Below are 14,953 nucleotides of genomic sequence, written 5' to 3' on the forward strand. Positions count from 1 at the left end.
AGGCAGGAAACCCTTCGTCCAAGCCTCCCTCGCTGGAAGGACTCCCAGCAGCAGGGGGTCTGACTTGTCTGTGGTGGCAGCATCCATTATGTGATTCTGAGGCTCGAGTTAACTTTAACCGGGGTTCACAGTTACATACATGTTGTGTCCCTCTAGAAGGGTGGAATGCTACCCCCGTCGCCAGAATTGGCAAGGGGGTAGTATTCCAATTCGTATGACACCTTACTCGACATGTTTTGATAATGTTATACCAAAGTTGGCAATAACCGTGAGGATTATAATGCACTTAAGAGTATATGGTATAGCGTTATGATGGAAACAGCTAAAGGACTTGGTTCCGAAAGCTGCAGACAGGCTCAGCTCATGCTAGAGCACCATCTCACATAATTCCAAGCACTCTGCCTTCAGGATTGATAAGGCCTGCCATAGGAGTGACTGATAGGAGGATATGTGTCCATTTTAGGGTTACATATAGGTATACTATGTGAGAAGTTGGCCCGATATGCAGTGTTCACTATTCTAGCGACCACTATGCATCGGTCCAAACGACCCTTATGGTGATTGGTTGTAAGTCAACCTTAGACCAGCTATCCTAGTAGCGTGGATACGAGCAGTCTTCGGGCTAAACTCTAGGGGGCGTGTTAAGCCAGCTGTTATACCATCACATACCCCTTGAACACCAAGTGAAAGGACACCACACAAGTGTTATGAAAATAAACAGTATATTTATTAGAATCACAACAGCCCTGTACTCTTTATGAGGACAGGGTACTAAGCACAGAAATAAACTCTTAGGAAAATACTTCAAGTGCACAATTAAAACAAGCGCCCGAGGGCACGGAAAGTTTAGTGGTCTCGGGCGGACCCGATAAGGCAAGTCGGAAGCGAGGGACTCGGGACCCTTAAGTAAGGAGGCTATGCGGGCACCGAAATGCCGGAGTTACCTAGCCACAAGGGCTGCGGCTGCACAAGTCTTACAGGCGTCGGGGGTCTTCGCTGACGAGCCAGGAGCCGGAAGGAAGGAGTTGCTGGCCGGCGACCAGTGATGAATGGTTCGTAGAGATCCAAGCCTGGATCAGAGATCGATGATACCTGAATGCAGAGGGGACCAAGTTCGTACTACTAGCCAGTAGTCCGAGGGTACCAGGAAGGCACCGGATGGCCGTCACCTCGACTAGGTGAGTGGGCGACGCTAGGCTCTGCAGTCTCACGGACCAGGAGGCGTTGTCGGCGACCAGGATGGAGGTGCGAGCTGTCCCACGAAGGTTGATGCTGTCGGCGTTGCTGGGCCCAGGATTGGGGCAACAAGCCTTGGCAGATTTCAGGGCCACGTGGTGGGCCTAAAATGGCGTCTTGAGTGGACCAGGAGGGTCCGGGGTGCTCCCCTCGAAAAAGGGAGCAAGGGCCGGTCTGGAGCAACCAGACCAGCAGCGTTGGTTGTCGGATGTCGTCAAGGAGATCACAAGCCAGCGGCTAGTGATCGGACAACGGGCTGAGCGGCGAGCAGAAGGGCCCCACGCAGGTCGTGGAGATGCTGGGGGGCTGCACTTCGGTGCTGGAGCTGCTCAGGATCGGGGCTTCTCGGACCCCAGAGCACTCACCAGAGGATTCCTTCGGTGGTCGTGCTGGATTAAGAAAGCGTGCAGGTTTTGATGATGGCCGGTCCCTCGAGGTCTCGTCGCACCCACAGATCGCAGCTGAGCTGACGATGGGGGTAGAGGTCAGAGGTGCCAGGGAAGCCGGTTCTCGTCGAGCTGGGTCGTCGGATTCCTGAGGAAGGACTTGCAGCAAACCGCAGAGTTCTTAGGTGGTGCCTGCGGATGCAGGGTGACTACTCCTTAGCCACAAGGGAGAAATCTTGAGAAGAGTCTCGAATGTCCTTTCGTAGAAAGTAGTTCTTGATTCAAAGATGATCTAATTTGGAAGGGTCCCCGCTCCGGCCTTTATCCTAAAGAAAGGGGTGGGTACATGACTAGGTCCTGCCCTAGGGGTGGGACCAGGAAGGGGGGTAGTTACACCCCTCTCCCCCTGCTGGACTTTCCCCAGGTCAGGGGCTGCGCCCCCTGGAACTGGTTCTAGCCGGCAGATGCGTAGTGAGCACCGGGGTGCCACTCCGCAGTCACCTTCTCGCAAAGCCCTACCTACCCAGAATACACAAACCCTGTCTGGGACGGTGCGAACACCGCCCCCTGACAGGAAACCCTTTGTCCAAGCTCTCCTCGCTGGAAGGACTCCCAGCAGCAGGAGGTCAGACTCGTGTCTGTGGTGGCAGCGTCCATTTTGTGGAGCTGAGGCTTCAGTTAACTTTAACCGGGGTTCACAGTTACATACATGTCGTGTCCCTCTAGAAGGGCGGAATGCTAACCTCGTCGCCAGAATTGGTGAGGGGGCAGCATCCCGATTCGTATGACACCTTACTCGACATGTTTTGATAACGCTATACCGAAGTTACCGATATACGCGTTATCATGGAACAGCCATTGGGTCTTGGTTCCGCAAGCTGCAACCGGGCTCGGCTCGTGCCAGAGCCCAATTCACACGATTCCATGCACTCTGCCTTCAGGATTGTCAAGGCCTGCCATAGGAGTGACTGATAGGATCTCGGGTGTCCATTTTAAGGTTAGGTATAGGGATACTATACCTACAGCAACGGGCGAGTACGCCACGTTGCCCCAGCTGTCGTGCAGCCAGTTGTGTCAGATTTAGATGGCCAGCCAGGGGTGGCATAATACATGCTTCAGCCCCTGGTAGGCCCTGGGTACACCGATGCCCTGAGTTACAGGGTCTGACAGGGTGGCCCAGTTCCAATTGGGTAATGCACCTAGGGTACACACATCAATTTAGCGAGAGAACAGCTAGGATGTGGGTCTGATTGGCAGGCCCACAGCCCGAGAAAGTCGTAAACCAGTGAAACAAAAGCAAAAAGTCCGGGTGATCATAGGATTGCAGACCCTACTCTCCTACATACTATATCTAAAGCAAAGGGTGATTACACCACCTTGCCCCAGCTGATTGATCTGCCAGTTGTCAGATTTGGATGGCCAGCCTGGGGTGGCATAATACATGCTGCAGCCCCTGGTAGGCCCTGGGTACACCTATGCCCTGGGTACCTAAGGTACACTGTACAGGGGCTGATAAGGTGACTCAGTATCCAATTAGATATGTACCTAAGGTACATGGAATCCATTTTACAGAGAGAGCAGTTGGCCTGGAGTCCTGAATAGCAGGGCCCCAGGTCACTAAGTCGAAAAACCAGCAAAACACCAGGCAAAAAGTTGGGGGCAACCATAGTCAGATATCCACCTTCCTACAAGGAGTAGCTTGGCCCGTAGTCTCTCCCAAGAAAGGCAAATGAAAAGTCATATGAATAAAAGTTGGATTTATTTTACACCAAGAGCACTATCGAATGTGGAAGCTAGTTAAATTCCATAGAGAAACTCTGACTAAGCAGATAGCACTGGGGAGCCATGAGGGGCACAGCCCCTGATTTTGGCTTCCCTTGGAAACGTGCAACAGACAAAGTCTGAGGTAGAGAAAAGCAGCTTCTGTGCATGCTATGGTAAATTCTGTGTACAGTAGGCTTGTGACTTCAGGAGCGAGCTGTTAATGGGATAAAGCTTATATGATAGTACCAGGTGGAATTCGGACAGAGCCACACCTTTAACCGCATCTCTGCGGCGGCTTTTCCCGCTGTGTGCGGCGGTTTTGAAAATACCGCGTTACATGACGAGCTCAGCTCGTCATCAGCGCACAGCAGGTAAGCCTCATGACGAGCTGAGCTCGTCACCAGCGCGGAAGGGGTTAAGATATGCAAAATCTTCACACCTGGACTGGTGACTCCACTGTACCGCCTCAAGTCTCTCAGTAGGCCGCAAACACCAGAGTGCCGGGATTCCACCTTATAAAACAGATCCTGTCTGCTGAGCTCCTCACCAGGTGTGGCGTGAGAAAGGCCTACAGCTGATGACATGGAGCAAGAAGGGAGAGTCTAGGGTCACAGTAACCTTGAAAACATGAGCTTTCTTGAGAAAGCAGGCAGAAAAAGGCTGCCCATATAAGGGACTCAGGCAGAGACTGCAAGTGATCAAAAAATTGCTGATTAATATGAGCCTGGTGGCCTTGTTGTGGCAGCCAGCAAGTTGAAGATGACTCTGGATGGCAGGTGTGATGTGTTTACCCAAGTGGAGACAGAAAAGCATTTGTTGAAAATGAGGGGGGGAAGATGCCTGAATGGTGGTATAAGGTTTGGCAGGGGTTGAATCTGTTGTCTAATGATGTTCTTGGACCCTTGTTAGGATGAAGCCTGAAGTGCCTTTTTTTTTTTAACCTGGGGTGGAGGCGCTTTAATAGAAGTTTTCATGCTGCTCGAGGTATGCATTCCACTTTCTCTTTCTCCCCTGCTCTTATTTTAATGGTGATGGGTGAATAGTTAATTGAGTGAGATTTTATTCGTAGCTGGCTAACATTTTAATTTCTTAGGTTGTTGGTATAATTTTTAGGGCCTCTATCTCTAGTTATTTAATTTAAGTTATTGCTTGGTTAAAAAGAAAGAGAATTGAAACCTAATATATGTGAAATGCGAGAAGATTGAAGAGTTTGGGAACTGACCAGAGTGACCACAGTCCTGAATCTCCTTTCTCTGTAGAATTGGTATGTATGCTATGCTTCCTGGCACAGGAATGGCCCTTCAGACAAACCGGTATGAGACTACTTGGTTAACCAGTATTATGGGTGTCTTTCATAGATTCACATGTCTGAATCATTCCCCGTCGTCGAGACGGGAGTCTCCGGTACATAGAAAAGTAATGTCCTATAGACATACATAGAGAATAGTAGGCCTAAAGGCCTCACCTTAGTAACATATCCATGTCCTTTTGTAAAAAGGACCAAACTCTAGAGAAGAGCCAATCAGCTATCACCTCCCTCTAGAACCTTCCTGGCAGGAGCCTCAGTCCCTCAGATTTTCTACCGCACGTTGTGCTAAGGGAGTCTCCTCTGAGCTCTGCTCAGATTCTGTGTTTTTTCACTTCATTAAATAACTTTGTTGACAAGGATTCTTTTCTACTATGGATTATCTTCAAATACATTCTTTAAAGAAGGTCTGTAAGGAAGAGGTTGCTCTGCTCTGATCCTCACACCAACTGCATTTACTGTCTATACCGCAGGCCAAAGACAGAAAGGTCTGTCGCACTTTCTCAAGTAGGTTTTTGAGAGGTCGTGAAGGGCGACTTTTAATATGGTGTCAAACACTAAGACCAGAAAGGAGGTTTTTTATTTTCTCCAGTGACCGCGATGAGGCGTTGTCCTCAACGTCTAGGAGACCTCAAAAGAGAAGAGAATCTCCTCAGACTCATTCCTCAGGGGAACGACCTGAGAAGGCCCTCAAAAAGACCACTCATGGGTCTTCTGGGCACAGTCCTTCAAAATCTCCTCACTCTGTGGAATAGGAAAGTAAAGGACTTCCTTTTGGAGAAAAATCATGTAAAAAAAGACGACTTCTGAGCCGTCAAAATCACCTCCTCTGGTCATTGGACCCTTCAGAAAGGCGTCTTCTATACCTTCAGAGGTAAAGACTAAGAAGCGAACCTCGTCAACAGGATCGTCAACGAAAAAACCATCATCATTGCCTATTACAGCCTCTTTGTCTACGATGGCCTCGTCTACAATGGCCTCGTCTACGACGGCTCGTCTACGATGGCTCGTCTACGACGGCTCGTCTACGATGGCTCGTCTACGATGGCTCGTCTACGATGGCTCGTCTATGACGGCTCGTCTATGACGGCTCGTCTACGGCGGCCTCGTCTATGACTACTCGTCTACGACGGCCTGTCTAGGGCGTCTACGATGGCCTCGTCTACGATGGCCTCGTCTACGATGGCCTCGTCTACAACGGCTCGTCGACGACGAGAGCGTCAATGACAGCGTCGACGACGACGAGAGCGTCGACGGGCGCGTTGACGACAGCGTCGTCGACTGCCTCGGCTGACTGCTAGTCTACGACGGCCTCATCTCCGATGGCTTGTCTAGTATGGCCTCATCTACGATGGCTTGTCTAGGATGGCCTCCTCTACGATGGCTTGTCTAGGATGGCCTCCTCTACGATGGCTTGTCTAGGATGGCCTCATCTACGATGGCTTGTCTAGGATGGCCTCATCTACGATGGCTTGTCTAGGATGGCCTCATCTACGATGGCTTGTCTAGGATGGCCTCATCTACGATGGCTTGTCTAGGATGGCCTCATCTACGATGGCTTGTCTAGTATGGCCTCCTCTACGATGGCTTGTCTAGGATGGCCTCCTCTACGATGGCTTGTCTAGGATGGCCTCATCTACGATGGCTTGTCTAGGATGGCCTCATCTACGATGGCTTGTCTAGGATGGCCTCATCTACGATGGCTTGTCTAGGATGGCCTCATCTACGATGGCTTGTCTAGGATGGCCTCATCTACGATGGCTTGTCTAGGATGGCTTGTCTATGACTGCTCGTCTACGACGGCCTGTCTACGGCGTCGACTATGGCCTCGCCTACGATGGCCTCGCCTACGATGGCCTCGTCTACGATGGCCTCGTCTACGATGGCCTCGTCTACGATGGCCTCGTCTACGATGGCCTCGTCTACGATGGCTTGTCTACGACGGCTCGTCGACGACGAGAGCGTCAATGACAGCGTCGACGACGAGAGCGTCAATGACAGCGTCGACGACAGCGTCGTCGACTGCCTCGGCTGACTGCTCGTCTACGACGGCCTCATCTCCGATGGCTTGTCTAGGATGGCCTCATCTACGATGGCTTGTCTAGGATGGCCTCATCTACGATGGCTTGTCTAGGATGGCCTCATCTACGATGGCTTGTCTAGGATGGCCTCATCTACGATGGCTTGTCTACGATGGCCTCATCTACGATGGCCTCATCTACGATGTCCTGTCTACAATGGCTTGTCTATGACTGCTCGTCTACGACAGCCTGTCTACGGCGTCAACTATGGCCTCGCCTATGATGGCCACGTCTACGAGGGCTCGTCTTCGATGGCTCGTCTACGACTGCATCGCCATCGACTGCCTCGTCTATGACTGCTCGTCTACGACGGCCTGTCTACAGCGTCGACAATGCCCTAGTCTATGATGGCCTCGTCTATGACGGCCTCATCTACGATGGCTCCTCTACGATGGCTCGTCTATGGCGTCGTCTACGACTGCCTCATCTATGACTGCTCGTCTACGACGGCATAGTCTATGACTGCGATCTCGTCGACGGGCTCGTCGACTAGGGAAATCCGACAATTCTGGAATCTCTTATAAGGTGGTAGAGAAGGCTGCTCAACGTTTTAAGATCTCAGTGGCCTCTTAAGAACAGGACTGCTTCTTGTATGACTTCAAAGAACCTCTCAAGAAGGCATTAAGGTCAATACCGATTACCTATAGTCAGAAGGGGTATAGGGCGCCAGATACAGCACCGGCGTGTTTAACAGGATATCCTAAGCCGGACTCCGTAGTGACACAGGCGGCCCATAGGAACTCCAGGAATCCTTCGGCCCCTTTGTCGCTTCCTCCTGATAAGGGGGGAAAAAGAGTGGACAACATTGGGAACAGGTTTTCCTCAATGTCGGCAATGACGGTAAAGGCCGCGAACGCCAGAGCGCTCTTGGGATGCTATCATAGACAATTGTGGGCACACATAGCCCCATACCTGTCGGGATTGCCAGATTTATCCAAAGAGGATTCTGCTAGATGGTGAAGCATCGGCGTCAAACTATAGACTGCGCGATGGATATCGCTATGACAAGGTTCCACCAGTTGGCTGGAGCAGCAGTCTTGCGGCTCCAAGGATGGCTCTTTCCATCCTGAGGTGCAAACAAAGATTTTGGACATGCCATATGATAGCCAGTTGCTATTTGGCACAAAAAATTAACGAAGCAGACACTGCGAGAGCTTTGGGCACTCTTCAGTATAAGAACCAGTTCTTTAGTGGAATTGGAGGAAGAGGGCGGTCTTCCTACAGAGGAAATTATCAATACAAGTCTTCCTGCTCTTCAGGCCAGAGTAGTCCGCAATGCCAACAGCAACAACAACAGCAAAACAAGCAATCGTCTTTTGGGAAGTCGTCCTTTTCAAGGTAAAGGACAGCGAAAATATAGGGCTGCTTGTATGAGAAATCTCGATTATGCTGTAGAAAGGAGCAATAGAGAGAGTACCTCCACCTCAGAAGGGAAAAGGGTTTTATTCCCGCTTCTTTTTGATCCAAAAAAAAGACAAGAAGTGGAGACCAATCTTTGACTTCAGGGCCCTCAACAAATTCCTAAAGAAGCAGTCGTTTCGCATGGTAATCCAGGAGGTCTTGCAACTACTGGAAGAGCAGGATTTTTATAGCGTCCCATGTCCTATAGGATGCTTACTTCCATATCCCATTTCACAGGAATCATAAAAAGTACTTGCGATTTGCAGTAGTGGGCAGACACTTGCAGTTTCGCGTTCTGCCTTTCGGGCTCAAGTCTGCACCGCGCATATTCACGAAATGTCGTTCCCCGGTGGCAGCATATTTCAGACAGTGCCATCGCCAAGTCTTTCCGTATCTGAATGGCTGGCTGGTCAAGGCTCCATCCTTAGAAGACGCGTCCAGGTCTCCTAATGCCTGTTTAAAGCTTTGCGATTGCTTGGGTCTCACCCTCAATCAGGAAAAATCGGTCCTACAACCTTGTCAGTGCATCAGTTTCCTAGGTGCAACCTTGGACACACGGTCAGCAAAAGCTTTCCCATCCAGAGAGAGGCTGAACAAGCTCCTTGCACTAGCTGCTATACTAGCCTCAAAGAAAGTCTTGACAGTCTGCCTCTTCAAATCCCTCCTGGGGATGATGTCATCGTGTATCCTCCTGATTCCTCACTGTCTACTACGAATGAGACTTTTGTGTTTGGTGTGCAGATCACGGAATTCGGCCTTTCTCCACATCACTGGAGCAACTTTTACCTTATCTATTACATCTGGCACAGTCGGGCCTAGCCCACTCCTCCATTAAAGTACACTTAGCAGCAATATCTCGTTATAAAAGAACTTCAACGAGTCCATCGCTCTGGTCAAGCGGGTTGATTAAGCAATTTCTAAAACAATTATACAGATCTTTCCCGCCAGTAAGGATGTTGCCACCTACCTGGCATCTCAATGTGGTTCTTATCCAGCTCATGAAACATCCGTTCGAACCAGTACACAGAGCTGACCTAAAGTATGTCTCGAGGAAAACAGCACTCCTCCTGGCGCTCACATCTGCAAGGAGGGTCAGTGAGCTACAGGCGTTTTCAATCCAGGATCCTTTTCTACAGTTTAAAAACGACAGAGTAATCCTGAGAACCAATCCTAGGTTTATCTCAAAAGTCCCATCGGACTTCTACCTAAATAAACCTGTGGTTCTGTGTTCCTTCTTTCCAAACCCAAGCACGGCAGCTGAGAGATTGCTGTTTTCTTTGGATCTAACCAGCTATTCGTAGCTTACAGCAGACCTAGGAAAGGTCTACCGCTTGCCAAGCAGAGCATCTCCAGATGGATTTCTACAGCCATTGCTTTCTGTCATGACCAAGCTGGACAGCCATTGCATTCCAAGGTGAGAGCGCACTCCACGAGAGCTATGTCCACTTCTATGGCTCTCTTTGCAGGGGTGCCAGTCATTGACATTTGCAGGGCGGAAACATGGAAGTCGCCGCATACCTTCACTAGGCACTACTGCCTGGATACGGAGCTGATGAATGATGCAGCAGTTGGACAAACAGTGTTACGCCATCTATTTCAGTAAGGTGAGCCTTCCTCCGTCCCTCCATCCTACTCTGGTATGCACATTTCTTTAGTAATACTTACTGTGGATGTCTAATGATGGTTCATGCTCGCATGGTGTCTTATCTAAGGACTTGCATATGCTGTTCCATCAGAAATGTGCACTCTGCATTGCTTGCTACTCTGATTCAGGCATGTGAATCTATGAAAGACTCCCATAATACTGGATAAGAAATGCGTTACCTGTAACTGCAGTTCTCCAGTATTGGTGTCTTTCATAGATTCACATGCAACCCTACCGCCTTCCCTGGAAGGTCTCACCCAACTCTGTCTCAACCCTACTTAGCTTAGTGCGTACGAAAATCTGAGGGACTGAGGCTCCTGCCAGGAAGGTTCTAGAGGGAGGTGATAGCTGATTGGCTCTTCTCTAGAGATTGGTCCTTTTACATGGATATGTTACTAAGGTGAGGCCTTTAGGCCTACTATTCTCTATGTATGTCTATAGGACATTACTTTTCTATGTACCGGAGACTCCCGTCTCGACGACGGGGAATGATTCAGGCATGTGAATCTATGAAAGACACCAATACTGGATAACTGCAGTTACAGGTAAGTAACGCATTTCTTTTTCTTTGTTAGTTTACCTGGATGTTGGATTTAATTTTTCCTTTCTTCATTTACTGATGGTGGAGGTACATTTCAGAATGTTTTAGGTTGCTTAAATAGCTTTGAGGAGCACATCTGATGTCTGTTTATGTAATAGTTATAATATGTCTTGTTCCTAGGTATGTGAAATTTCGGAAGAGCTCTGTGGCATAACAGCAGAAAAAAATGAACTTAATTTGATACTGACTGATAAGGAATCCCAAATTAAGATACTGAATGATGAATTGGGAAGGGCAAAAAAAGATTTAGCAAGTATTCAACCTAAATATGTACAGGCTCAACAGGAGTACTTGGAACTCAAACAACATTTTGAAGCAGCACAGGAAGAGCATAGAGTGAAAATAGATGGAATTAATCAGAAACAAGAGGTTAGTAATGGTTTGTAAACCTTTAGTACATGTATTCCTCATAGAGAAGTAAAAGGTCTCCATTATGTATGGGGGTGGAGTGCTCAAGTTGTTCTTTATTTTAGCTACACATTTTTACTTTGTTTTTGGTAGATGAAATGTTTAATTATTTTAGTTCAGTGTGTGGGTGCCTAATCTCTGGAGTACTCTGGCATAAAGCTTTCTTCCTAATTATGTATTTATGCTAAAATCAGTTGGCCTAATGTACAGCTTCATCAAAATGTGAGTTCCTATAATGTATCTTGGATCATGAAATTACATTTTTTTTTCAAAAATATGTGCCACCTTGGTATTCAGTCTGTCCAGATGCACTAAATATGAACAGTTTAATAGCTATATTGTGAAATGCACTGTTTGATAATGATGCTTAATCAAAAACTCGGAGATGCCTAGGCATTTTGGACCTACTCTGTCCTTTGTCCGGAAAACAGTGTTCTGGTGCATTTTTGAATTTTTTTATTCCACAACAGAGATATAATAACTCTGTGACCATGCACAGCGGTGAATACTGATGCAATAGTGAATTTCACCTTTTGTGAACTATGAAGATCAGTGAATGTTGGAAGTGATTTAATAACCTGAGCTTCACCGGTCGTCTACAGAAGAGCAATTGTTGGTCATATCTCTGCATTTATAAAAATGGAGTAAAGATAAAAGTTGTTTAACAATGTAAAACTTTGGGCCATATTTGTTTTTTTTTTAAGCTATTGCGTGTTTGTGCACCATGGGACTGCTCCCAAAGTGGGAATAGCTATGTAAAACTTCTCCAGCATGGAATCTTTCATCTGTTTACCGGCTTGAATTATTCCCCTCAGTCAGGCTGGGAATACCCAGTAACTTTAACATTAAAACTTTTTCAAACTGGCAATAGCCGTCAATGTTTGTTTAGTAGCATATCCACCTCATTTGAAACAACCAGAACTTTAGCCAATGAGAGGTAAGTGTTCAGTTAATCCAGTATTGGAACTTTCATAGATTCCCATAGCTTGTATCATTCCCAGTCGTCGGAATGGGAGTCTCGGTAACAAAAATAACATAGCAGTAGGTACAAAAGAGAAGAAAAAAGGCCTAGGCCTCATTCCCTTTTGTAGCATATCCATCTCTTTTTGCAAAAGAGACCAAAGTAAAGCAAAAACCAATCCTATTAGCCTCACCCCATAGAACCCTCCTGAGAGAACCTCAGAGCTCCGATTTTCTACTGCTTGTTGTGATAAGGGAGTCTCCTTTGAGCTTTGCTCACTTCAACTCTAGTTGACTATTTTTCTGCAGTTTTTTCTTCAGATTTGCTTAATATTTCATCTTGAAATGTCTGACAAGGAGAAGATAGCCCTTTTTAAGGCTTGTTCCACCTGTGGAAGAAAAGGTATGTGGAGGACAGGCATAAGGACTGCATTTATTGCCTGTACCCGGACCACAAGGCAGCGGACTGCAAGATCTGCCGCACCTTCTCAACAAAGACTCTCCGGGACCGTGATGGTAGCCTCCTCACTTGGCTCCAAAAGCTGAAGTTGAGGAAGGAAACTGTCAAGTGACAGCGAGGATTCATCATATTCACCCAGAAGGTCAGTGAAGAGGTAGGGCTTCCCCTTCACCATCCATCCACAGACAGTCCTGCAAAGGCCTAAAAAAACCCTGTGAGTCTGAGAGCCGGAGTCCTAGCACATCTCCTCGCCGTGGTGCAAAGGAGAGGGAAGGACTATATTCAGCTACAGCAGTGGTGGAGTCTGTTAAAGCTTTCAAAAAGCCCTGTTTTCTAACATCTGAGAAGTCTAATAAAGATTCCAAGTCGTCGTCGACGCTGCAGAAGACTCAGTCGACAAAGACTACTAAAATACAGGTGAAAACAGTACCACCGTCAACGGGCTCGTCGACAGTACCTTCAAGTCTCCACATTTTGACGTCGGTGTCGACTGGTGCGTCGACGATTATGGCGATGTCGACGAGTGTTGACTATGGTAGTGGCGACGTCTGTGTCGAAAGCAAATACGACGATGACGGGAGTGTTGCACTGTCTTGTCGATGGCAGTGTCGAGGACGCCCATCTCTTCGTCGACGGTGGATCTCCCGTCGACTACCTCGTCGACTATGGTTTCTCTTTCAACCCCAATGCCAACGGTACCGTCTAAGACATCTTCGTCGACGGAGAGAATCACTATTTCTTTAAAGAAAATAACGCTGGATATGACATCTCCTAGGAGGGTTACCCCCTTGCCTCCCGCACTGTTGCTTGAAGACGAAGACGACTCTGAGGTAGATGAACAAGATTCTTTTGGCTATGCCCATAGCCCCTCACAACTTTTGGTAAAATGCCAGGACACTGATTCGTAGATAAATACCTTCATGAGCACTCATACCAACAATCCTTTCATCGCCCGGAAGACGCAGGCCAAGAGATGATTTCAGTCCCTTCTTCCCGCTTGGCAGATCTTCAGAGCATGTTGCTGGATTATAGGAAGAGAGTCTCTCAAACTCCTCCTCCTTTTTCTGCAGTGCATGATGCGTCTGCTCCATCAGCTTCTTGAGTGGTTTCGACAGGAGCACCATCCCAGATGGTATCACAGCCGCAGGTATCCAGCCCAGGTATACCTCCAGTGGTTCAGGGAGTACAGGACGATTCTTCTGACAAGGATCAAGACAATGGCAACAGGCCTGACCAGTGTGTGGAGTGGGATGATTACGTGATTCCTGACCCAGCTACTCCTACTCCGGATCCGGTTCATTCTCCGGTGGACATGGGGGGGGGGGGGGGTTCACAAATGGATGGAAAGAGCCTCGAGTAGATTTAAGGTTCCTATGCCTTCTGTTAAAAAAGAATGCTTATTTTATGATTTTAAGGAACCCTATAGGAAAATGGTCCGTTCTATTCCAGTTGTCAGCCATGTCTGGGACTAAGGGTTGAAGGCAATGAAAAATCAGGCCACTGTCATCCCAGTCTTGCCACGCCTGGAGAAAAAACACAAGGCCCCTGATGATAGTCCAGCATCCTTAATAGGTCAGCCGAAGCAGGATTCAGTAATATCGCAGGCGGCTCAAAGAAAGTCCCGTAATCCTTCTGCACCCCTGACGACTCAACCTGGTAAAGAAGGCAGACGCCTAGATAATGCGGGGAAAAGGTTTTCTTCCATGGCGGGCCTTTTGATTAGGGCGGCTAATGCGTTGGCGATCCTTGGAAGATACGTTCGCCAGATGGGGTGCGACCTCTCATCATATTTAGATCAACTGCCACAGGAATCCAAGATGGAAGCAAAGAATATTTTACAGGAGGGTGAGGCTACATCTGCGGAGGTGATCGGATGCACCATGGATATTCCCACAAAGGCTTTCCGCTCGCTGACATGCGCAGCTGTTCGTCGCCAAGGCTGGCTCAAGGCAACATGGTTCCGACTGGAGGTCCAAAACAAAATCCCGGACCTTCCGTTTGATGGTGAGGCATTTTTTGGCAAACATATTGATGATGCCTTCCAGGACATTAAAAAGGATACGGAAACTGCAAGATTCCTGGGAACTCTTCTTTATCTGAAGGTTCCTTTCCATGGAACCATAGGAATAAGTACCACTTCCTACAGGGGTTCATACCAGCAGCAACGGTATTCTTCTTATGGTTCAACACCTCAATCGTATCGTCCGTCTTATCAAAGACAAGGCCAGGCCTCTTCTTTCTCTAGGAATAACTCTAGAGGAAAGCAGAATCGCCAGGGGCGTGACACCACCAAAAGACAGTAGCGGCGTTCTGGCTCTGCCTGCTCTACCCCCTCCCCGAAAACATCTGTGGGTGGCAGGGTGTCTCGATACCTCCACAACTGGAAACAAATCACATCAGACCGTTGGGTACTCAACATCATTCACATTGGCCATACGCTGGAGTTTGTACATTTTCCACCTTCCAAGCCCCCTGCCGCCATTCCTTAGAAACATCTGCGTCTTCTCCGGCTCATAGTTAATCAGATGCTCCTCAAAGGAGCTGTAGAGCTGGTCCCTTTTTCTCAGAAGGGAGAAGGTTTCTATTCCAGGTTTTTCTGGTAAAGAAGACGCTGGCGAAATGGCGCCCTATTTTACCATGTTCGAACGCAACCACATCTATCAGATCAACACCTGGATGGATAACCTTAAACTTTATGTTCGTTA

The 14,953-nt window shown here is 48.1% G+C and overlaps 1 protein-coding gene across 1 annotated transcript in view; it reads left to right on the forward strand.

Annotated features, from left to right (window-relative positions):
• CENPE (centromere protein E) overlaps positions 1-14,953 on the forward strand; it is a 1,817,274-nt gene that overhangs the window by 604,557 nt on the left and 1,197,764 nt on the right. Inside the window, exon 24 of the mRNA XM_086962044.1 lies at positions 10,541-10,789. Coding sequence (XP_086818170.1) covers positions 10,541-10,789 — 249 coding nt within the window. The remainder of the gene's footprint in view (positions 1-10,540; positions 10,790-14,953) is intronic.

This window comes from Lissotriton vulgaris, chromosome 3_1, assembly GCF_964263255.1.
Source record: "Lissotriton vulgaris chromosome 3_1, aLisVul1.2, whole genome shotgun sequence".
Lineage (NCBI taxonomy): Eukaryota > Metazoa > Chordata > Amphibia > Caudata > Salamandridae > Lissotriton > Lissotriton vulgaris.